Here is a 27,670-nt window from a genome sequence, read left to right on the forward strand (position 1 = left end):
GAAATAGAACTACGAGGACGTTGTACTGAAATTTTTTTATGTAATACAAAAAACAGAATAGATTGTTTTGAATTTCGCGCAAAGCTACACAAGGGCTATCTGTGCTAGCAGTCCCTAATTAAGCAGTGTAAGACTAGTGGGAAGGCAGCTTGTCATCACCACCAACCACCAACTCTTGGGCTACTCTTTTACCAACGAATAGTTGAATTGACCGTCACATTATAACGTCCCAACGGCTGAAAGAGCGAGCATGTTTGCTGTGACGAGGATTCGAACCCACGACCCTCGGATTACGAGTCGAATGCCTTAAGCACCTGTCCATGCCGAGCGAAGATTGATTTAAAGCTTCTATTGACCATCCAGATAAAACTTACACAATTCCTACCTTAATATCAGGTTACTGAAATGAAAAAGAAAGTATCAATGATATAATGTATAACACTTAATTAACACCAGAACATTGTTACTATTATAATTAATTTTTCACACATAAATAGCTATAATCAGGAAATGACAGTTAGTTTTATTTTAAAACATTTCAAAAGAATGATTAGTACATTAGAAATAATTGCTAAAGAACTTGGACAGTTACCATCTCGTGGACAACATCATTCTGTGAACTTTCACATTAAATTATTTATATTAATACGATACTATTTAGTTAGAAGCAGATCTTTTCTTTCTCCAAAACAAACTAATACAATTGTAATTAGTCTACTGGCTTTTAATGGAACTTTGAAAGTAAAAACAAAATCGCATTTTCAATTAAATAATAACACTCAATATCAAATAGACGATGTTGTTATGGTCTCAAAATGGCACCTACTCTAACAAATCGGTCTTGCTTTATCTAGTAAAAAAGAATGGTCGTGTATCTTTCCAGAAAGTTCTAAACCTTTATGATATCATGGATATGCTGATGATACGTCCGTTACAGCTGAAAAAAGTGAATTAATTCTTAAAATATCCGATTAAAAAAATTCTTATTTTTATATCTACACCGTAATAACTCCGGAACTCATATCAAATTACGAGCATATCATAAACCAATATATACAGGACTGTTAACAGTAAGAACTGTTTTAAATTTAAGAACAATGATAGTATATAGAGCTTACACTATTGACAGATTATTTCCTTAAACAAATAAAAATTGTAAAAAATATTTTATGAGTGGTATGAAATGATTGTGAATATTAACCACAAGGAAGCGAAACGCTGAAAAAAATTTAAAATAATACATAACTGAAGTATAAAGGTCATTTTTTCTAAACTTAGTCGTAAGTCATAAAACAGGACAAATAGATTGTTTCATTAAATAAATAGAATCTAAAAACTAGTTTATAGTGTCTTAGTCTTTTAAGGATTAAAGTGTTTAAGTCCAGGCTACAGTTGTAGGTGTGTTATATAATATATATCAGGCTAAATGGCTTTTATTATTAACGATACATATACGTCATACATTTCAAATTGAGAAAATCAAATAAAAGGCTTTTAGTAGGAATTTGTTTCAAACCACCAGATGGCACTAATGAAATTCGTAATAAACTTTACAGCAAGATTGAGATATCAGCTGTGAATAAAATCATAAGTATTAGAAATTTTATTTTAAGCTATATAGATTGAGAAATGCTAGAGCCAAACCCTGAGGAAGAACCTACTAAAAACAATGCTATTTTAGTTTGTTATTAGCTTCAAATATAGAAATTATTGAGCGAGCGAAAATGGGGAACATCATGGTATAAGTAATCATTGCTCTATTAGGTTCAATGTTTTACTTCACATGGAGATAAATAATAATATTTGGTTAGAAATTTCACAAAAGTAAATTTTGAGGGGATGCCTGTCAGGCAGCTGTGTTATTTGGAGACGTTGATCAAACTTGGAAAATAATTAACTATCTAAGATAAATATACTACTTATAGAAAGAAAATGGTAGCTACAGGTAAAAAACCAGGTTGGCTTACAAAGAGTGTAAGAGATAAAATTAAAGAAAAATATAATAAACTTAAGAAATTTAAATTAACTGGTATGACAGGAGACGTAGAATATCAAGAGAATTAGGACATCAAAAAGTATACATGAGGAAAGAAGGTTGGCTGAACATGTGAAATATTAACTACAATATTTCTTTAAATTATTTAAGGGTAAACAAAATGATGGTCAAGAAAAGCTGGTATTTCATGATTATATGATGGCTGGATTATTATTGTTTGTTTTTTTTCAGTTTTTACTAAGGAAGATTCAAGCAGTATTCCAAATCTCGAGCAGCTGAAAAATGAAAACGAGATCGAACAAAATGACTGCATTAATTCTGAACTGATAAACAAAATATTAGCGAGTTAAGAGAACGATAAAGCTCCTGAGCTAGACAATGTTTTCTTAAAGGGTTTAAAGAAAGTTAAATATGTGAGCCACTTGCTACAATTTTGTGTCAATTCTCAACAGTGAGGAGATACTGGAAGATCGGAAGTTAGCTAAGGCAACTCCTCATTTCAAAGAGATGATAAAAATTGTCCCATTTATATGCAAAAACGGCTCGTTTGGGTTGAGAAAATATTTTACATAGAAGGTCGAACCTTCTATTTGTTTCGACCTTCTATGTAAAATATTTTCTCAACCCAAACGAGCCGTTTTTGCATATAAATTTCTCAACAAGTGGGTTTCTCGACATCACTGAAAAATTGTCCCAGTAGTTATAGACCCATCAGCCTTACATCAGTTATGGAAAGTCTCTTAAAAGGTAATTTACAAAATCTTTTAATGAAGCTTAGAATTTTATTGTATACGCAACATGGTTTCACTAAGGGAAAATCTTGCCTTACACATTTGGAACATTGTGTTCAGTTTTAGACTCCTTACCCAACTGCTGAAAAAGGTTGAGAAAAGGACCACTAAAATAGTGTCTGGGATGAAAAGTTTGTCATATAAGAAGATGAAATCTCTCAAATTGTTTATTCTTGAAGAAAAAGAAGAGTTATAATGGATCTGACAGATAAGTTTAAAATTAATAAGGTAATTTATGCTGTTGATGTATCATATTTTTTCATACTTAATAATGAGAACAGTAGGACTAGGGAAAAAAATAAAAATTTTGCTAGAGTAGGACTTCATCTTTAGTTAAGACAGTTTTGTTTTGTTTTCTAATAGGATGGATCGTTGGCCTCAGGAATGGGCTGCCATCGAATGTTGGAGAACCAGTAAACTTAAGTAAGTGTAAGGGAAAGCTTGATAAGTATACGAATGATAAAGGATAGCTTTAAGATTTTATTTATTTATTTAATGGTAGTTTTATTTTAGTGTAGAAGATGGAGCAGCCGAGATGGACCAATGGGTACCATGTTGTTCGAAAACGTTATGTTATAAATGTCACTTCAGAAACAGGCACACTACGAGTACTAGTTAACATTAACTTTCGGTTAGACTAAGATATGAAAGTAAAACTCAACGTGGTGGCCAGCTTACCTGATATGAAACTAAAACTCAACGTGGTAACAAGCTTACCTAATATGAAACTAAAACTCAACGTGGTAGCCATCTTACCTAATATGAAACTAAAACTCAACGTGGTAGCTAGCTAACCTAATATGAAACTAAAACTCAACGTGATAGCTAGCTAACCTAATATGAAACTAAAACTCAACGTGGTAGCCAGCTTACCTAATATGAAACTAAAACTCAACGTGGTAGCTAGCTAACCTAATATGAAACTAAATCTCAACGTGGTAGCTAGCTAACCTAATATGAAACTAAAACTCAACGTGGTAGCTAGCTAACCTAATATGAAACTAAAACTCAACGTGGTAGCCAACTTACCTAATTAAATATATTTCTCTTGCTTTTTTTCTACCTAAAAGTATTAACATTTAGTTAGTTAGGTATCCTTGCTCTAAACAATATTTTCATATGTAATCTGAAAAAAATCTCATGCAGTTCGCCCAGCTAGGGAGGTTTATATTAGTACTAAATACACACAATAAACTAGCAATGCAAATCAGTTTCTATAACAGTATGCCATTAATAGTTAAGCTATGAGATTATAATACTGAAGCTTGCGGTTCGATACTCTGTGTGGGTACTGCAAAGATAATCAAATTGTGTAACTCTGTGCTTAAGAAAGAACAACTAAACCCATGGATAATACAGTAAACTTTACTTATGAAATAACCCATGGATAATACAGTAAACTTTACTTACGAAATAACCCATGGATAATACAGTAAACTTTATTTATGAAATAACCCATGGATAATACAGTAAACTTTACTTATGAAATTAGAAATAATTAAATAATATAGTTAACCTTACTTATCAAATGAGCAATAAGTGAATAATATAGCGCGCTACAGATATGAAATTAGCAATAAGTAAATAATACAGCGCGCCTTACTTGTGAAATTAGCAATAAATGAATAATACAGCACGCTTTACTTATGAAATTAGTAATATGTGAATAATATAGCACATCATACTTATGAAATTAGCAATAAGTGAATAATATAGAGCGCCTTACTTACGAAATTAGCAATAAGCAAATAATACGAGGGCTGTTCAAAACATACGCGGACAGACGTCATAAAACAAAATGTACTTTATTTAGAAGTTACAGGTCTGGGACCCCTTTCAAAGTACTCTCCTCCCCAACGCACACAATTATCTCAACGGTGTTTCCACTTGTTGAAACAGTCCTGGTACGCTTCTTTTGTAATGTATTCCAGCTCCTTCGTCGCATTTGCCTTAATCTCGGGAATCGTCTCAAATCTTCTTCCTTTCAAGAGTCTTTTGAGTTTGGGGAACAAGAAAAAATCGCAAGGAGCAAGATCAGGTGAGTAGGGGTGGGTGGGAAAGAACAGTGATCGAGTGTTTGGCCAAAAACTCACGAGTTCTGAGGCACAAATTTCGCAGATACGCGGTGCATCTTCAATTTTTCGGTCAAAATCTCGTAACAAGATCCAACTGATATCTCACACACTTCAGCAAGCTCCCTGACAGTCAGACGTCGATTTGTCCGCACCAGGGTGTTGATTTTGTCGACGTGTGGGTCGTCAGTTGACGTGGAAGGACGTCCAGGACGCTCATCATCTTCAATGGACTGTCGACCATCCTTAAAACGTTCATGCCACTTGAAACATGCCGTACGCTTCATAGCAACATCACCGTAAGCCGTGTTAAGCATAGCAAAAGTTTCAGTCGCAGATTTTCCAAGTTTAACACAAAATTTCACAGCAAGTCGTTGCTCCTTCAGGTCATTCATTCTGAAATCCGCGAAACGAAAAAATCGCACTTCACTTAAAACCGCGTAGCTAATACACAAATGAAGATATCTGCAATCGGGAAATGGCGTCGTAATCAGCTGATCTGTGCAAACCTAGCGACACCAAGCGGATTCCCCTGGAACCAACTGGAGCCGCGCAATTCAAACAGTCCGCGTATTTTTTGAACAAACCTCGTATATAATGCCTTACTTACGAAATTAGCAATAACCAAATAATATATAACGCATTACTTATGATATTAACAATAAGTAAATAATATGCACGCATTACATATAATATTAACAATAAGTAAATAATATAGCACGCATTACTTATGATATTAACAATAAGTAAATAATATAGCATGCATTACTTAAGATATTAACAATAAGTAAATAATATGCACGCATTACATATAATATTAACAATAAGTAAATAATATAGCACGCATTACTTATGATATTAACAATAAGTAAATAATACAGTACGCATTACTTATGATATTAATAATAATAAGAACACAGAAAATGAAACATGCTAATAAATTCGTGATTCATATCTCCAGAATATAACTTTATTAACCTAATATTTTGCTATTATAACGTTCCTATGCTATGTTTACTTGTAGCTAGGTAATGTTTTTAAAACGATTATGAAAGTATAATAATGGTGGCACGCGTAGAAACTCTTAAATTTGATATTAATAAAAGGCACCCAGTATATGAACTCTGCTGAATATTTCGTAATCTGAACACTAGATGACAGGATAGTAGTATCGATAATGATCCATGCACGTGGAAGCAGTTCGATTTAGAATAATCCAGTTAAATACAGTTCGTTATGAATTTACCCAATAACGTGTAGTTTAGTAGCTCAAACTTTCTACTTTCTTATTCAAAGCCAGAAAAATACTAATGATTCCACTATTATTAATAAGTAAATGAATTATATGTTTACTTTAGTAGCGAAATGTCAGAACTGTTTTAATTGGTTTAGTGGAATCTACACTATTAATAAATTACTGCAAATTGTTCAGAACACTTGTCCGAAACTTACCGTAAAACATACAGTAGCATAAAACTGTAACGTAAGTCATTTGTACATGTAATTGAAATAAAGTTTATAGAAATAAATATATTTACTGTAAAATTATTTACACCTGTATACTCTAATTTTTACAGCAGGAATAATCTTTACTGTAGAACCATAAGATATAAATATTAAATCTAAATTAATTGCTGTAGTAAATTGATATCTGTAGTAATTTACCAAGAATATCAAATATATATATTAACTTTAAATGCTTAATTATAAATATTTGTCGTTCTAAACTACACATGAGGATTCTATAATTGGTAAATTTATTAAGCCAAGAGTTAACATTCAAGCACTTGCTATTAGTATGAACACAAAACACTAAATTATTCAACCATGAACATAACAGTAAATGGTTATACAAACTACAAACACATTCACTACGAGCTTCAAAACAACACGAAGTTTTACCTTAAAACCACATCTGAATACTCTTAGGATTCATTCCTTACATAAAATAGTGTTACCAGAGAAAATTTTATTATGCACATATTCACATGTATAAAACGTAAAGCAGTTACAGCACATATGAGAGTTCCTTCAGGTATGATCAAAAATGCGTCTTTATTTGCAAAAACTATGTCAAATACAACTATATTCTGGAGCAGAAACAATATATGCAAATTTCTGTCCTGGTAGATATGTAACACTGACAAAACATTAGTAATATCTTTATATGAACGCAATTTATAAATATACCATATGATCAGTTGTTGAATTGAAAACATTAATAGCTGTACAATTCAGGCTACACGTAAAATCTATTCTCAACTGCAAAGGAGTATTTGAAATATAAAAATAGAAATTTGTGTATAAATATATAATTTAGAATCCCATTAAATTTTAGGTTTAAATTTTCCAATAACTACAAAATAGAATACAAAATTACTTAAGACGATTCACAAATATAGACAGATGTTGCCTGAAAAGTTTGCAAATGATAGGTATTTATGACACTTAAGTGAATAGTACCTTATTATATTATTGTCACTGTAATAATTAATAATACATTCACAATAGTAAATTATTTACTTTCAACTATATAAATGACTGTACATCTGTAATTATAATTTGAACACTTAAATACATCATTCTAGATTCAAATTAACACATGCAAATCAAGTTTCCAAATGATCTATTTACAGCTTCCACTGGAAGTCTACAAGACTGTCCAGGATTCACCTTTATTTTTTTATTCTGTTCATGATTTCCAGTTTATTTTTTTAGAGAATTTCTGTCACTTGAACACTTTGTTCCTTTTTTGTCTGGGTTTGTTTTGAAGAACCTCCTGAAGGCCAATAAATATATATATTCTTTCTTTGATTATTTACTTTTCAATAAAAAATATCACACAAACGTGAGTAAATGCTAGTTAACAACTTTAAATCAATGCATGCCTTCAATAGTCCAAATATGTTGTTTGGTCAAAATAGAAGATTTTCATATTAGAAAAGGTCATAAATCTTTGAAGAACCTCTAATGTCGCGACAGCTTCGGGTTAGCATTTTATGTCGTATACGAGTGCGTAATAAGATGTGAAGATTGTGGTCAAACCCTATAAGAAGGCTGACATATCGACAATTGCTGGTTCACTTACAAATCTTTCTTCTAAGGAAACCCTTCACCCCCTAGTTGTAAAGAAATAGTTACCTGAAAACATTGGCCAACACTCTGTGAATAAAAATATTATAGTGGAGTATTGTAGCCAACGACTAAAAGTTGTATCACAGTGATATAAATACATGAATATATATGTATATAAAAAAAATAAATTAGTCATTTCAGTTAGCATGACTAAAGAACACAGAAATATAGTTTGGGGGGTAGAGTGAAAGAAGCAGAGGAGGCATTCAGAAAATCACTGCATATTTTTCTTCAATAATTAATCTGGGCACCTGAGCAAATGCAGATTTTGACTCAACATCCTTTGCAAAATATGTCATCTGGGAGCAAAATTAAAAGGTTAATTATAAAACCTGACAAATTGGTGTTATTTAATTTTAACTAGTATTAATATCGTTTTTAGTTTAAGATCATTGACCAAGGTACTGGCCACACAAATCTGATTTACACATACATCTTTCAAAACAACGAGAGACTCTTTATACAAATGGATACAACTGTCATCTTTCATCACAAGGGACACAACAACTGTCATCCTCCATCAAAAGGGATACAACTGTCATCCTCCATACTGTTGGCAGCAGTCTGTCGTAGTGATGCCTGTACCTCCTCCATGTTAGACTGTCCGCGACTGGCAAAGAAAGTGGTCCTTATTTCTGGTACCTTAAATGCGTCATCAAGGCAGTCACAGGTTGATATACCAGCCAGAGTAGGGAGGTGAGCAAGAAGAAATGGAGATAATGCTAATAATGTTCATCTGTTCAAATCAAAGTTCTGCTTTAACTGGACCCGGAAAAATTTGCAAAAAAAAAAAAAGTTTCAGGCTAATGTGTCTTTCTAAATATACATCACCATTTTAAGTCGAAAAATGAACTAACCACCCTCTTTCCAACTGTGATCAGCTTTTGTGTTTGGATGGGTATTGGGATATCTAGAGGGTCACTTTCTTTTACATGTTGTAGACCACTCCTAATAGTATAATAATATTATAAAAGTTGTTAACAGGACAAACTCATACGTTGTAGAAAACAAACTAAACGTGGCAGGAATTTTGTTTGAATAAAGAGAAAGCAATGTGATAGCTGTCAACTCTTCCTAACAGGGGTTTTCAACCCCGTGCATGAAAATAATTAGTTGCAGTGACAATAATTGTAATTAAAATCATTGATGAAGAGTTTTTGCAGAATTCCAGCTGAGGCAGGATGAATTTTTTTTTTCCAGTGGTGCTGAAGTAGAAAGAATGGTACAGACATCTATTCTAAGTATTGAATACGTATCATATAAATCTAGGAGTTAATTTTACTCCAAGTGGATTTTATTGAAATGGATTTCATAGAAATTGTTTAAACTGTATTAACTTAAAACAGGATTTGAGGACCTTTCCAGGGTGACGAGGACTATATATATAATCCAAAACCAGGATGAATTTTGTTATGGAGGGAGCTGGAGTGCTCTAAGAAAACCACTTTCACAAGACAAACAAAGAATAATCTAATTGATTTGTACCCAGGCTGTAAAAGAGAACATGGCAGTTAATAACAACAACACGATATAGTGTTCAACCGAATGTGTGTGTGTTTTGTTATTTGTTTTCCCTTTTGCGGAACAGATTGTATGACGAAGTGTGTTTGGTGGGAGTGCTTGAAATTTGTAAAGTGTAGCTGTCAGTGTACTTATTTTTTATAATATTTGTAATCAAGTTTAGTTAGTCTATTTTTTAAAAGTGAGTAGAGTGATGGTTTTATGTATATAATTTTCTGTATTTTGTTGAACTTGTAATTTTAAATATTATTTTTACATAGTTATCTAAGAGCCGTATACTGTAAGTGACCGAATAAATGTTATTGCTTGTGGTTTTGTTCGATTTTGATGCCAGATGTTCTAATTAGTGTTTTAAATTACATATACCCCGATCTGACAAAAATACCTTGACTGAAAGTTCCTCAGGACAACATAAACGTTCAAGTTTAAAAACACCAGTGCAAAGACAGTTCGTTCTAAAGACTAAACCCGCATCAACAAATGTAATACGAACAAACATACCCTTCATGCACATAGGACCTCTTGAAGTGAAGTATTGCATACAACTGTATTGGAAGCTGTAAAATCAAACTCCTTCACAGCTTCTGTGATTCTTTCATTGTACATATATTGATGAAATTCTATTCTATTTTCGACTTAAACGATTGGAGGAAACAAATCACCAGTATTCTTATAAATGTTTGTAAAAGTTAATGTTTCTTTGCCAAGTTTCTGCACATATTATTAAAATTGTGCAACTTGTTTGCACATTATTTAAGGTTAGTATGCTTGCTTTCTAACCTTAAGGTCCACAGTCTTATAAATGACTCAAATTTAAAAATGGGTTATCCATAATGTATCAAGTAATGGTGTTTTTGTGTCATCCTGTCTGTATTTCTGCCATAAAAATAATCTTCAGTATTAAACTGTCGTAATTATTTGCATATATTTGTGGTGCACATATCATATTGACAATGTTTCTAAATTTAACATACAAAATCCGCTTTTCCAAAGAACATGAGACTAATGAGAAATGGCAAAAGTCGAAACAGCCACCAATTTTGTACAGCATGACATCCTAGCTTCTCAGCATTTATATTCACTTTACAGGGTTTGTTGACTGCATCACTCTCTAAACATTTGAGCTGATCCATTGCTCTGTTGAGACATTTATAGGTGAGAAATTTATTTTCATATACAAAATATTTCAGATACAATGTAATGTTTGCAGAAACCGCTCATTCAGATAAATCATGGCCAACACATTGTTGTAAATTCGGATGGCACACATGGACATACATTAATTTGTTGAACGCAAGTCAAGTTTTATACCACATGTGCCAGTTTGTGAATTTTTTAACATTGTATCCAATATGCTTTTCTAGCTTTGAATAGTTCTTATTTTCCAAGTTTTCTCTGGTGTTGTTTTGCTAAACTTTCCCATGACATTCCAAATTTTCTCCAGAAATTTCAAAAATTACACATCTAATCTCTTTTCCATTATCAAACATCATAACTTTATTCTCAGGCTTTTAAAATTTTCTACTAAGAGTTTAAAAAACATGAGAACCAAATGTTTTACATTTTTTCTCGTTACAAATAACAAGTTGATGAAGGTCAGTATACGACTTGTTGAAAGGTAAAACCTTTCGAGTGTCAAGTAAACTGTAAGAATTTTGTACTTTTTCTTCACTGAACTTACCTGGTTGGCAATATCAAAAGACTCTTCGTAATACAGTAGGAATATTCTAGATAGATCATTTTTAATAAAGATTTGTCAAAAAATAAACCTCCATCTTTCAAGTCTTCAAGCACATCATACACCAACATTACGTTTCTGCTGATTTTTGACTGTTTTATAACATATCGATACCATTTATCTGATGTCTGTAACTATATGCTATTTTACTCTGTAAAACATTACTACATATGGATACCACTTATCTTATGTCTTTAACTATACAATATTTTACAGTGTAACAAGTTTAAAACTTCACTACATAGGAATAACACTTATCTAATGTCTGTAACTGTATAACATTTTACTGAGTAACAAGTTTAAAACTTCACCGCATATGGATACCACTAGTCGGATGTCTCTCACTATATAATATTTTACTGTGTAACAAATGTAAAACATCACTACACAGATACCACTTAAGTGTTTTCTGTAACAATAATATATTTTAATGAGTAACAAGTTTTAAGCTTCACTACATATGTATACAACTTATCTCATAACTGTAACCATATAATATTTTACTGTGCAACAAGTTTAAAACTTCAGTACACATGGATACCACTTATGTGATGTCTGTAACTGTATAGTATTTCACTGTGTAACAAGTTTAAAACTAGACTACATATGGATACAACTTATGTGATGCTTGTAACTGCATAACATTTTACTGTGTAAGAAGTTAAAACTTCTGTACATAGCGATACCACATATATCATGTCTGTAACTATATATAATGTTTCACTGTGTAACAAGCTTAAAACTTCACTACATATGGATAACAGTTATCTGATGTCTGTAGCTATGTAATATTTTAATGAATAAAAAGTGTAAAATTTCAATACATTTTGCTACCAGTTTTTTGATGTCTGTAACTATATAATATTTTACTGAGTAACAAGTTTAAAACTTCACTAGGTATAAATACCACTTATCTGATGTCTGTAACTATACAATATTTTTCTGGGTAACAAGTTTAAAACTTCACTACATGTGGATAACAATTATCTGATGTCTGTCACTATATAATATTTTAGTGAGTAACAATTGTAAAACATTACTACATATGGATACCACTTATCTTATGTCTTTAACTATACAATATTTTACAGTGTAACAAGTTTAAAACTTCACTACATAGGAATAACACTTATCTAATGTCTGTAACTGTATAACATTTTACTGAGTAACAAGTTTAAAACTTCACCGCATATGGATACCACTAGTCGGATGTCTCTCACTATATAATATTTTACTGTGTAACAAATGTAAAACATCACTACACAGATACCACTTAAGTGTTTTCTGTAACAATAATATATTTTAATGAGTAACAAGTTTTAAGCTTCACTACATATGTATACAACTTATCTCATAACTGTAACCATATAATATTTTACTGTGCAACAAGTTTAAAACTTCAGTACACATGGATACCACTTATGTGATGTCTGTAACTGTATAGTATTTCACTGTGTAACAAGTTTAAAACTAGACTACATATGGATACAACTTATGTGATGCTTGTAACTGCATAACATTTTACTGTGTAAGAAGTTAAAACTTCTGTACATAGCGATACCACATATATCATGTCTGTAACTATATATAATGTTTCACTGTGTAACAAGCTTAAAACTTCACTACATATGGATAACAGTTATCTGATGTCTGTAGCTATGTAATATTTTAATGAATAAAAAGTGTAAAATTTCAATACATTTTGCTACCAGTTTTTTGATGTCTGTAACTATATAATATTTTACTGAGTAACAAGTTTAAAACTTCACTAGGTATAAATACCACTTATCTGATGTCTGTAACTATACAATATTTTTCTGGGTAACAAGTTTAAAACTTCACTACATGTGGATAACAATTATCTGATGTCTGTCACTATATAATATTTTAGTGAGTAACAATTGTAAAACTTTACTAGATATGGATACTTCTTATCTGATGCTTGTAGCTATATAATATTTTACTTTGTAAAGAGTTTAAAACTACATTAGATGTGGATAACGTTTATTTGATGTCTGTAACTATATAATATTTTACTGTGTAGTAAAGTGAATTCTTCACCACATATGGATACTACTTATCTGACGCCTGTAACTATGTAATAATTTACTGAGAAACAAATGTAAACCTTTTCTCAAAATTGATATCAATTATAATATCTGTAACTATATAATATTTTACTATGTAACATGTATATTCTATGTTACTCTGTAAGAAGTTTAAAAATACACTAGATATAAGCACCGTTTATCTGATAACTCAAACTATATAACATTTTACTGTGTAACAGGTTTAAATCTCCACTAAATATGGATACCACTTATCTGATGTGTGTATAAATACAATATTTTACTATTGTAATAGGTTTAAAACGTAACTAGAAATGCATAAATATTATCTGTTTGTTTGTTTTTGAATTTCGCACAAAGCTACTCGAGGGCTATCTGTGCTAGCCGTCCCTAATTTAGCAGTGTAAGACTAGAGGGAAGACAGCTAGTCATCACCACCCACCGCCAACTCTTGGGCTACTCTTTTACCAACGAATAGTGGGATTGACCGTCACATTATAACACCTCCACAGCTGAAAGGGCGAGCATGTTTGGCGCGACGGGGATGCGAACCCGCGACCCTCAGATTACGAGTCGCATGCCTTAATACGCTTGGCCAAAATATTATCTGATGTCTCTAACGACTTAATAGATAACTGTGTAACAAGTGTAAAACTTGACAACGCACGGATACCACTTATCTGATGCTTGTAACTAGATAATCTTTTACTGAGTAACAAGTGTAAAACTTGACAACATACGGATACCACTTATCTGATGCTTGCAACTTTTACATAATTTTTAGATAATCTTTTACTGAGTAACAAGTGTAAAACTTTACTCAATATGGATGTCAATTATAATATCTGTAACTATATAATATTTTACAGTGTACCAAGTTTAAAACTTCGCTGTGTATGGATATTACTTATCTAATATCTGTAACTCTCTAATATTTTACTGCGAAAGAAGTTTGAAATTTTACTACATATGAAAACCACGTATCTGATACCTGTAACTATAAAATATATTACTGTGTAACAACTGCAAAATGTCATTACATAAGAATTCAACTTCTTTGTTATCTGTAACCATATAATATTTTACTGTGTAACAAGTGTAAAACTTTACTGAATATGGACATCATTTATATCATGTCTGTAACTATATAATACTTTACTATTTAACATGTGTAAAACTTCAATACGTATGGCTTCCACTTTTCTGATGTCTGTAACTCTATCATATGTCACTGTGTAACAAATTTTAAACTTCACTACTTAAGGATACCACTTATCTCATATCTGTAACCATATAATATTTTACCGTGTAACAACTAAAAGATATCATTACCAACTGACACCACTTATCTGATGTGTGTAACTATATAATATTTTTCTACTTAACTCGTGTAACACATTACTATATATGAATATTACTTATCTGATGCCTGTATCGATATAATGTTTTACTGTGTAACAAATTTAAAACTTTAATACATATCCATAACATTTATCTTATGTCTCTAACTACATATTTTACTGTGTAACAAGTTTAAAACTTCAATATATGTGGATACCACTTATGTTTGTAACATCTTAATATATTACTGTGCAAAAAATGTAAAACTTCATTACATATGGATACCACTTATCTATTGTCTCTAACCACATAATATTTTACTGTGTAACAAGTGTAAACTTTCAATAAATATGGATGTCACTTATATAACGTCTGTAACTATATAATTATTTGCTGTTCAACACGTATGGCTACCACTTATTTGATGTCTGTAGCAGTATAATATTTTACTGTGTAACAACTTCAAAACTTCATTACATACGGATACCACTTATTTGATATCTGTGACTATATAATATTTTACTGTGTAACAAGTGTAAATCTTAACTACTTATGAATACAGCTTAACTCATATTTGTAACAATATAATATTTTATCGTGTGACATCTGCAAAATTTCATTACATATGTATACCACTTATTTGATGTAGCAGTATAATATATTACTGTTTAATAAGTGTAACACTTCACTACATATTGATACAGCTTATCTGATGTTTCTAACTACATAATATTTTACTGTGTAACAAATTTGAAACTTCATAATATATGGATAAAACTTATGTGGTGTCTGAAACTACTCAATATATTACTGTGTATGAATTGTAAAACTTCACTACATATGGATAACCCTTACCTGATGTCTGTAACCACATCATATCTTACTGTGTAAAAGTTTAAAACTTCACAACATACAGATAGTACTTGTCTGATGCCTGTAACTCTATAATATTTTACTGTGTAAAAAGTGGATAACTTCACTAGATATGGATACCACTTATCTGAATTATCTAATTATATAATATTTTAAAGTATAACAAGTGTAAAACATCAATACATATCGCTACCACATATCTGATGTCTGTAAAAGTATATTTTATTGTGTGACAAGTTTAAATTTTCATTTCATATCAATACCACTTATCTGATATCTGTAACTATATAAAATTTACTGCATAACAGGTTCAAATCTTCACTAGATATGGATACTGCTGATATGATGTTTGTAACTATATGATATTTTACTGTGTAATAAGTTTAAGATTTCACTGCATATCGATACCACTTATTTGATCTGTAACTATGTAATATTTTATTCTGAAAAAAGAGAAAAACTTACTAAATATGGATATTACTTTTGTCATCTTTGTAACGATATCATACTTTACTGATTAAAAATTGTAAAACTTCACTAAATATGGGTATCACTTATATGATGTCTGTGCTGTATAATATTTTGGTATGTAACAAGTGTAAAACTTCACTATATATCACTAGCACTACATCTCATGTCTGTAACTATATAATATTTTACTGTGCAACAACTGCAAAATTTCATTATATATAAATAACACTAATTTGATGTCTTTAACTGCATAAAATTTTCTGGGTAACTAGTGGAAAACCTTATTAAGAATGGATATCACTTATATCATGTCTGTAACTATATAATAGTTCACTCTTTAACAAGTGTAAAACTTCAATACATATAGCTAACACTTATCTGATGTCTGTAACGACATAATATTTTACTGTGTAAGAAGATTGAAACTTCACTATGGATACCACTTATGTGGTGTCTGAAACTACTGAATAAAATTTTATTGTGTAACGAGTGTATAACTTCACTACATATGAACACTACTTATTTGATTTCAGTAACTATGTAAAATATTTACAGCGAAACAAGCTAAAAACTTTACTCCATATTGATACCGCTTATCTGATATCTGTAACTATATAACATTTTACTGTATAAGTAGGGTAAATCTTCACTGCTTATGGATACCACTTATTTCATGTCTGTAACCATATTATATTTTACTGTGTAACAAAGTAACACTTCACTACATATGGAATCCACTTAAGTGATGTCTGTAACTGTATAATATTTTACTGAGTAACAAGTGTAAAACTTCACTACATATTGATACTACATATCTCATGTCTGTATTTCTATAATATTTTACTGTGTAACAACTCCAAAATGTATTTACATATGGATAACACTAATTTGATGTCTATAACTGTATAATATTTTACTGTGTAAGAAGTGTAAAACTTTACTACATATCACTACTACTACATCTGATTTGGTAACTATATAATATTTTACTGAGTAACATGTGTAAAACTTCACTACATATGGATATCACTCATCTGATGTCTGTAACTATACAATATTTACTGTGTAACAATATTAAAACTTCATTCGATAAAGATACCACCTATCTCATGTCTGAAACTCTATAATATTTTACTGTATAAATCTACAAAATTTCATTACACATGGATACCACTAATTAGATGTCTTTAACTATATAACATTTTACTGTGTAACAAGTTTGAAATTTCATCAGATATGGATACCACTTATCTGATGTCTGTAACTACATAATATTTTACGGAGTAACAAATGTAAAACTTCACTAAATATAGATATAACTTATATAATGCCTGTAACTGTATAATATTTGATTTTGTAACAAGTGTAATACTTCACTACATATCACTACCACTACATCTGATGTCTGTAACTATATAATATATTACTGTGTAACAACTTCAAAACTTCATTACATACGGATACCACTTATTTGATATCTGTAAGAATATAATATTTTACTGTGTAACAAGTGTTAATCTTCATTATATATGGATACCACTCATCTGATGCCTGTAACTATATAATATTGCAATGTGTAACAAGGTTAAAACTTCAATACATATCAATACAACTTATCTGATATCTGTAACTATATAATACTTTACTGAGTAACAAGTGTAAAACTTCACTACATTTGGATACTCCTCATCTCATATCTCTAAATACATAGTATTTACTGTTTAAGAAGTATGAAATTTCACTAGATATGGAAAGGACTTTCCTTATGTCTGTAACTCTAATATTTTACTGTGTAACAATTTTAAAAGTTCTTTACATATAGATGCTACTCATCTGTTGCCTGTAATATATTTTACTGTGTAACAAGGGTAAATCTATAGTACTCAAGAATACCACTTATTTCATGTCTGTAATCATATAATGTTTTAATGTGCACCAACTGCAAAAATTCATTGCATATAGATACCAGTTATCTGATGTCTGCAACTATGTAATATTTTACTGTGTAACATGAGTAAATCTTCAGTAGGTATGGATTCCACTTATCTGATGCCTGAAACTATATAATATTTTACTGTGTAAAAAGTGTAAAACTTTACAACATGTTGATAGCACTTATTTGAAGAGAGAATTGTAAAACTTCAGTAAATGCGGATACTACTTATCTGTATCTTCATCATATTTTACAGTGTAACTCCAATACATGCACTGTCTTTTATTTGTGTAACTATATTATATTTGATTCTGTTTTCAAGGGTAATTCTGCAATGCATGTTGCAACTACTTCTCTGTAACTATAGATTAGTTGTTTTCATATCTTTACACAAATATTTCAACAATGTTAAACAATCTACATTTATTGCACCAATAATTTCTACAAAGGCTATCTTGTCATATACAGATCACTGACCAGTCTTTAAACTATATCTTTTTTACCTTGTATGTTATCTCTATTATATATATATTTTTTTCTACAGGAATATTAAGTAACTTAACTATAGTTATCACTCCCAAATGATATGCAGTACATATTCCTACAAGCCATAGTTTCATTATGATTGCAATAATAGAGCCTGTAAGGGTTAATCACCTACTTCTATATTAAATATGCTCTAACAGTCTATTTATTGTTAGTTTTTAAAACACAGTGTTAATAATCAACTTCTCTATTAAAGGTCCTGAAACACTCAATTTATTGCTGGATTTTAAAACTCAGTACCAATCATAAACTTATCTATTAAAGTTAATGTAACAGTCAATTTATTGTCGGTTTTTAAAATTCAGTATTATTCATGAACTTCTGTGTTAAAAGTAAAGTAACAGTCAATTTTTTATTTGTTTTTAAAACTCAGTGTTAACCATCAACTCCTCTATTAAAGATCCTGAAAGAGTCAATTTATTGTTGGTTTCTAAAACTAAGGGTTAATAACCTACTTCTCTATTAAATATCCTGTAACATATAATTTACTGTTTTTTTTTTTAAACTCAGTGTTAATCATCAATTTCTTTATTAACTATCATGTAACAGTCAATGTATTGTTGGTTTTCAAAATTCAGTATTATTCATCAGCTTCTGTATTAAAAATAATGTAACAATCAATTTATGGTTTTTAAAACTCAGTGTTAATCATCAACTTCTCTATTAAAATGTTGTAGCAGTCAATTTATTGATAGTTTTAACACTCGGTTTAAATAATCTACTTCTCTATTAAAGATCCTGTAACAGTCAATTTATTGTTGATTTTGAAAACTTAGTGGTAATCATCAACTTCTCTATAAGATGTTTAAGAAAATAGTTGTGCTTTAAAAGTTTCAAGGTCACTAGGTTGACAAATAGAGTGCTGACATCACTAATGTAAGTCTAATTTGAAATAAATATTTCTTTCATTATAGAAATTACTGACATCAAGTATTACGTGGCGCGTATTAACGTGCACAAAATATAAGTTATAGGTATGGAGTATTGTGTGGCACCTATTAACGTATATATCAGTTGTAGGTATCGAGTATTACGTAGTGTCTATTGTACATACAATATATCAGTTACAAGTATCATGTTTTGCGTGGCACAATGATAGTATGGTAGAATACGTTTACAACTACTAAGAAATTAGTACGGACGTTATTATAATAGTTGTCTGCTCGGCACTGTGGGTAAGGAAAGCCTTATAGGAAAAAGTTTTATAATCGTAAAGAAAGTTGTCACAGATCAAGGCGATGTTGGACGATGATAAAGAACTGATTTTCACAAAATTGTTTATTGAAACACTTTATTTAACTGTCTGTTTTTTTTACCACTGTTGTTTAGAGTTCTGTTAAAGGTTATTGTCTTTTAAACACACTGTTCTTTACAGTCCCATTACGGTTTATCAGTTAGATAAATATAACAAGCTTATCGTACGCACTGGCCTGTTTATTAATATAGATTAATATAACTCGTTCGTGTTTCCGTGCTGTTATTTATTCAGGCACAATATATGTTTCTGTCATCCTGAAACATTCATATCGTTACCTACAATTACGTCAGTATGATAAAATATCTAAAGAAAATCTTAAAAGTTATATTAATATTAATTCTAAACGTATATATATATATTAGGCCTCATTAATTTCGTTGCATAAGAAGTGAGCCATATGACGGATTAAGTCTCTATGACAAGAGAAACTAACAAAAGAAAACTGTCAAGATAACAACGCATGCTCTCACACCACATACAACAATATTGAACAAAATGTTCGCTAACAGCAGCGCACGTACTCACTTTATTACAATATTGTCTGGAAAACAATAAAACGATACTGAACAAAACATTCACCAATAGTGCGTACATTATCATCACCTTATAGTATCACATGATGTTGAATGAAACGTTTATCATAGTATAACTTGTGCATATATGTTTGTACATATATATATATATATACACACGTATCCGTCTCTATGAAACTACACTTTCAAAGCACTGTGTGTCCTGTATCTAAAACAAGCACAACGAACAAGAGCCACTATACACTCTACACAATTCACTAACGTCTTCTAAAAATTCCTAGATATCTAAAATAATGCTATAGCTATAAATACTTGTATAATTTCAGAGCATGAACGTGCTCTTTGTAGCCTATAAATAGAATAACAAGTTGAAATAAAAATAATTATGGGTATCAAGGTCTTCACAAGTCCATTTTTGAAGCGTTTCAGAGCATCACACATAAAGCAACGTTTTCGAACCATTCCAACTCAAATGCTAGTTTTTTAATGTTAACGTTAGTATATCACATAAAATAAACAATAGTAATATTGTAAGTATCATGCCGTTAATGTTTACGCCTACGCTGTTAAAACTTGAGGCTCACTTTTCTATTACCACTGCTCTTGATGTTAGAACCGGGAAAATAAAAAGGTTTTCAAAAATGTCACGAGCGGTGTCTCTTGTGAAACAAGTATTTCGAAAACCGAACATTATTGTCGCATAATGAATGATTATTGGTAACATAAAAAGTGTTCAGATTGTCTTGAGAAAGTGTGAAAACCAACTTCATGAAAAATCATAATTATTGTAATAAGTTATAAAATCGATATTTGATCTGGTAATCTTGAGCAATCTCACTGGCTGAGACCAGCAGCTTGAATCGTTTTGTTGCCACTTTGAGCAATCTCATTGGCTGAGTCTAGCAGTTTGAACCATTTTGTTGCCACTTTGAGCAATCTCATTGGCTGAGACTAGTAGCTTGATCTGTTATTTCTTACTGATAAGTATTATCTCGAAAAGTGAGCCTTTAAGTTTTAGAGCACTAAATACACTGAAAACAGTACATCTATACTTATGCATAAGGTACACCTACCAAAACGTTAGAAGAAACCAAAACATATCACACAATGGTTGAGTTACATATTAAAAAATGTGTGCGATAACTAGTAAACGTAGTAAAAAGGCCTCTTCCACTGTTTGTCTAGACATGCGCAACACGAACTTACTTTATCACACATTTATAACTAGGAATATTGTGCTGAGCCACTTAGTGCTACCCGTATAATAACGAAACATATATTTGGTCCCTAAGTACGTATAACTGACATGACTATAGAAATGTAAGCGTGCAGTCAAATCACCCTCCACCGACAGATGGCGATACGTGCGATGAGCTAACACTTGTTTTCTTATATCAATTCCTCTTCCTTCATTTCGATATCTTTAGCGTCCCAGATGCGTGTAAAGTGGAAAAACTCCAATACGTTTGTCATTACACCTCTATTAAAACGGTTACGGTAGCGCCCTCTGCTGTCACGAAGGTAACCGTACCTTTTGTAATTGAAAACTTCGTTGGTTGTTAAGTTCATAGCAGCGTAGAGAAGCTGAAATAGTGTGCAAATTATTTTATTATCTAAATATGAAAATTATTTGAAATTGATAATAACTTTAAGACTTACATTACTTTAAAACAGACATAAAGTGTACGAAACTTTAACAAGTAGTAACTTATATGACCAACAAAAGATTGGCAACAGGTTGTTAATTGTTCACAGTGGAATTAGAAAAGTTTGTTTGTTTTGAACTTCGCACAAACTACACGAGGGCTCTCTGCGCTAGCCGTCCCTTATTTGTTAGTGTAATACTAGAAGAAAGGTAATTAGTCATCACCACCCACAGCCAACTCTTGGACTACTCTTTTACCAATAAATAGTGCGATTAACCGTCACGTTTTAACGCTCTCTCACCTTAAGTGGCGAGCATATTTGGCGTGATGGGTATTCGAACCCGCGACCCTCAGATTACGAGTCAAGTGCCTTACCACCTGGCCATGCCGAGCCGATTAGAAACGTCTTTAATTCTTAACAGTATCTCATTTCTGCAGTTACAATGATTCTGTATGCAGTCTAAAACATTTAAACATCGAATTTCTTCAGTAGGTAATGAAGAAAATTTGAATTATTATTAATTGTTACTGTTTTGTTTTTATCCTTATCTATTGTCTTCCCGCCATGGAAACGATGTAAGCACCTTCACACGTCGGACACTGAAATGTGCCACAAAGTTCTCGAAGCGTGACATTAGCTCCGTTTGAATAGCTTTCTGCTGAACTCCAAAGTAAAACTTTCTTTATTTCTTATATACAAAGGTGTACATACAAGGTGCTTACAGATAAACGTGCTAACAGTTCTTCCCACCAATCAAGTTGCATTATGGGTTTAAATCTGTGAGGTTTCAAAATTTCTTCCCAGTTAAACTGTAGAATTAGTTTTCACCAATAAGCTGTTCTCCGACGTGTAAGGGCGTGTTCATCGGTTCCACAACAAGACTAGAGAAGAGAATAAAATCACATTAAGGCTAAAATTCGCTGCAGTTAAATATTCCCAATGTGGTCAAGAACTACGACATTTTAATGTATTGATACTATTAATAATTAAATCCATTAATCTAATACACAAAAACTTCTGTTTGTTCTTAAGTAAATTGTACACAATGGGCTATTTCCACCGAAGGTACTGAAATCTGATTTTTTAGCTTTATAAGCCTGCATAATTACTGCTGAGTCAACAGAATAAACCATAAAACCAAACAAGCCACACTGAACAATATAAAAAACAAACGATTGGTAAGCTTTTGATCGTCATGTAAGAAAGTTTATTTCTAAATACGTTTTTAATTGACAATTCCAACTGTCACCTGTTAATGTTACTAATTCCCATCAACTTGCAACATACAGGATAATAAAGTGAATAGAAACATAAACATTCAATTTTTATAGAGCAAAACGAACCGAAACGATATCATAATAGAAAGGTTAGTTGAATACACATTAAAGTAGATATTTATTTCATTTCTACTAAGTGCAATTCCATTAAAATTAGAATCAACCCACTGACTACTGATTTGCCCTATAGAGTATTGTCCGCTTTTAGCAGTTGAAGGCAAGTGTGCTGTATAAAGTGTACAACTCGCAAATATTCCGCACGTTTTAAAACAGCTGCAGTCAAAGGGTTAGCACTTCACTAAGTTTCTATTAATAGTAGGTAGATTAACATTACAATTAGTTCTTTGTCAAGCTACTACTCAGTGCCAGTACATTGGTATAACAAATTATTGTTTATTAAATTACAAAGTACCAGGAAAGTAAATTAAAAGTAGTTGTTTACTAGGATACTACTTAATGCCAGTAAACTGAATTAAAATTAGATGTTAATTAGGATAATGCTGAGTGCCAGTACATTAACATTAAAATTACGAGAATATTAAGTTACCACTTAGTAGCAGTAAACTGAATTAAAATTAGCTGTTTGTATGGTTACTACTAAGTACCAGTATATTAAGAATAAAATTAGATGTTTATTTGGTTACTAAGTGCCAGTAAATTGGTATTAAATTACTTGTTTGTAATATTAACACTTAATGTCAGCAAAGTGAATTAAAATTAGATGTTAATTAGGATAATGCTAAGTGCCTGTAAATTGGTATTAAATAAGTTGCTTGTAATGTGTAACGGATTTACTGTTATATATACGTTTTTTTTTTCAGTTTAATATATATTAGAAATGGATGTAACGCATATTGTTAAATGTGTATTGCGAAAGTCCCGCTTGTTTTTAAATTTGTAAAATATTCTTGAGCATATGAATAAACAAGTATATATATAAATAAGTAAATAAAAGTATTTGTTGGAACAACTGAATTTTCTAAATAAGTTTATAAACCGACGCACCAAAAGACAGTTTAACATAGTGTTGGGTCCCTACAGTAAGTAATACTATAAGCCTCTGAATGTATAATTGTGACAAACATTTATTAATCAGAAAGCTGCAGACATTTGACCAGAAACGTTTTTAGATTTCGGACTTTATAAACCGTTTAATTTCAGTGAAATAACTTCGGACTTTAGTGATTGACGAAACATTAAGTAATGTTGTCGGTTAAAAGCTTCCATCTTCTTCAAGCCGTTATGAAACGTGCAGTTGTGTATCAACATAGAATTGAGTTGCTCATCGTCGACCTAGACCGTTGATAAAATATTCAGTCCCAGACCAGACAAAAGACTGAATATTCGTTGTGAGTTTGTAAACCTTATGTATATAAATTATTATTATTTGTGATAAGTGTTTGTATAACTTGTATTGTTTTTATAATAAAATATATTTGTATTAATAAAAAAAATTGTATAAATCTTGCTGGCAATTATCATAAATTTGATACATATTGATATCAAATTAACTTCTAAATTAAAATTAAACTTCCTGGCTATTTGAAATTGTGATATGTAACGTACATAACACAATAAGTGGAAGATTCGTCTGATATAAATGATACTACGTAAAAAAGACTACTACTAGGTACCAGAAACTGAATTAAAATTAGATGTTTATCAGGTTACTACAAAGTACCAATAAACTGACATCAAAATTACTTGTTATTAGATTACTATATAATACTATTAAATTATATTAAAATTAGTTGTTTATAAGGTTACCACTAAGTGCCAGAAAATTTACATTAAAATTACTTGTTCATAAGGTTATTACTAAGAGGTTGTAAACTGAATTAAAATTAGTAGTTTATAAAGTTACTACTAGGTGTCAGTTAATTAAATTAAAATTAGACATTCATAAGGTTACTACTAAATGGGCCCGATATGGCCAGATGGTTAAGGTGTTCGACTCGTAATCTGAGGGTCGCGGGTTCGAATCTTCTTCAGACCAAACATGGTTGCGCTTTCAGCCATGGGGGCGTTGAAATTCTTCAGTCAATCCCACTATTTGTTGGTAAAAAGTAGCCCAAGAGTTGGCGGTAGGTGATGATAACTAGCTGCCTTTCCTCTAGCCTTACACTGCTAAATTAGGAACGGCTAGCACAGATAATCCTCGTGTAGCTTTGCGCGAAATTCCAAAACAAATACTACTAGGTGTTAATGTATTGAATTAAAGTTACTTATTTATTAAATTACTACTAGGTGGCAGTAGGCTGAATTAATATTAGTTGTTGTTGATCAATATTTACAAAGTATGTGGTATTTATTATAAAACTGTTATGATGCAAAAGAATAAATGGTTAATAAAACAGGTAAGCAAAAATAGCTTACTGTACTTCCAGCTAAAACCCATCCTAGGACACAAAAAAAGACGGCTTCCAGGAGACCTGCCACGTACAGAAGAGTCCATCCTTCTTTCCAAATACAGGCAAAAGCAAAATACACAGTCACAGAACAATTGACGGCAACCATAGCAGAAAACAACAAAAACCATATTCTGAAATAGAAATAGGACTAGAAAGAAGTCAGTGAAAACAAGCATATCTTAAAAAAAAAAGAAATATAGAGAAAAAATATATAAAACACGAACCATGTTTCTACACTTGGAAGAGAGGAGGAAGGGTGCAAGTTAAGTTGATGAAAACATGAAATAAAAAGATTATCCTGGAAAATATGCACTACTGGAGTAACTTTAGTGGAAACATTGATTGTGAAAACTATCCTGGAAACAGACAAAATGAGAATCAATTTGCTGAAAGTATGAGAGAAGAAGATTGCCCTGAGAAGCACGTAGTGTTAAAATGAAGTCAGTGAAAAAATAAAACAGAAAAAATCGCAGTTTTAAAACGATGTCAGTGATAACATGAGACAAGAATAACATCCTTTAAAACAAGTAGTGTTAGAGTGAAGTAAGTGATGACAAGAGTAACATCCTTTAAAACAAGTAGTGTTAGAGTGAAGTAAGTGATGACAAGAATAACATCCTTTAAAACAAGTAGTGTTAGAGTGAAGTAAGTGATGACAAGAGTAACATCCTTTAAAACAAGTAGTGTTAGAGTGAAGTAAGTGATGACAAGAGTAACATTCTTTAAAACAAGTAGTGTTAGAGTGAAGTAAGTGATGACAAGAGTAACATCCTTTAAAACAAGTAGTGTTAGAGTGAAGTAAGTGATGACAAGAATAACATCCTTTAAAACAAGTAGTGTTAGAGTGAAGTAAGTGATGACAAGAGTAACATCCTTTAAAACAAGTAGTGTTAGAGTGAAGTAAGTGATGACAAGAGTAACATCCTTTAAAACAAGTAGTGTTAGAGTGAAGTAAGTGATGACAAGAGTAACATCCTTTAAAACAAGTAGTGTTAGAGTGAAGTAAGTGATGACAAGAGTAACATCCTTTAAAACAAGTAGTGTTAGAGTGAAGTAAGTGGTGACAAGAGTAACATCCTTTAAAACAAGTAGTGTTAGAGTGAAGTAAGTGATGACAAGAGTAACATCCTTTAAAACAAGTAGTGTTAGAGTGAAGTAAGTGATGACAAGAGTAACATCCTTTAAAACAAGTAGTGTTAGAGTGAAGTAAGTGGTGACAAGAGTAACATCCTTTAAAACAAGTAGTGTTAGAGTGAAGTAAGTGATGACAAGAGTAACATCCTTTAAAACAAGTAGTGTTAGAGTGAAGTAAGTGATGACAAGAGTAACATCCTTTAAAATAATTAGTGTTAGAATAGAGTTCTCTCAGATTTTGGAAGACTTGGTAGTTGACATATTTCGATAATTTCTCTGTATTCTGATGATTTTGATAAGCTAAAGCACAATAAAATAATTATATTAGAACATAAAGCAATTAAAGAAACAACAATATAAGTAGCTGGAATTCTATTATAAAAAACTGATTTTGTGAATGAAAATTATTACTTTCTTTAATTTTCTTCACATAACAGTTTTTAGTAAGGACAAATGAAATGTTTTAGCAAATATTTTATGTTACTTTAAAGGTATTCGATGGAAACGTTTTACAACAGAAAGTTTGAACCATGTTAACCTCTCAACTATCAGATCTTTTAGCTCAACCTATAGCATCTCCTTCAACCTCACTAATGCCAGTTCTCTCAGCCCTACTAACATTAGGTCTCATTATCTCCAACAATTAATTACACTAATACCATGTCTGTAGCCAATCACTACCAAGTCACTCAAAAACAGCAATACCAACTGTATTATTATAATAGATTCTAGGTTTCTCAATTCATCCAGCACCAGGTCTTTCAACACCACTAATAATATGTCTTCCAACCCCATCAATACTAGCTCTATCAACATAACAGGTCTCAATTAATGTGAAAACTTTAAAACAAATTAATATCAAAAGTTCATTTACCCTACTAATCCAAGGTACTCTAATCTATTAACATTATGTGAAGTTACCTT

At 31.2% G+C, this 27,670-nt stretch overlaps 1 protein-coding gene across 7 annotated transcripts in view; it reads right to left on the minus strand.

Moving 5' to 3' along the window:
* Nucleotides 1-6,891: 6,891 nt before the first annotated feature.
* Nucleotides 6,892-27,670, minus strand: part of LOC143236945 (uncharacterized) — a 61,730-nt gene continuing 40,951 nt past the window's right edge. The window contains exons 8-9 of one of the 7 annotated variants that reach the window (XR_013019818.1): nucleotides 25,578-25,760; nucleotides 6,892-8,756 (exon numbers count right to left, since the gene is read on the minus strand). Coding sequence is in view for 4 of the 7 variants with exons in the window: in XM_076475656.1 (XP_076331771.1) it covers nucleotides 21,667-21,861; nucleotides 25,578-25,743 (361 nt within the window). In the remaining 3 variants the exon portion in view is untranslated. Of the gene's footprint in view, nucleotides 8,757-18,348; nucleotides 21,862-22,588; nucleotides 22,806-25,577; nucleotides 25,761-27,670 lie in introns of those variants that run through there. The other 6 variants (XM_076475658.1, XR_013019816.1, XM_076475656.1 and 3 more) reach the window with 6 other exon arrangements.

This window comes from Tachypleus tridentatus, chromosome 13, assembly GCF_004210375.1.
Source record: "Tachypleus tridentatus isolate NWPU-2018 chromosome 13, ASM421037v1, whole genome shotgun sequence".
NCBI lineage: Eukaryota > Metazoa > Arthropoda > Merostomata > Xiphosura > Limulidae > Tachypleus > Tachypleus tridentatus.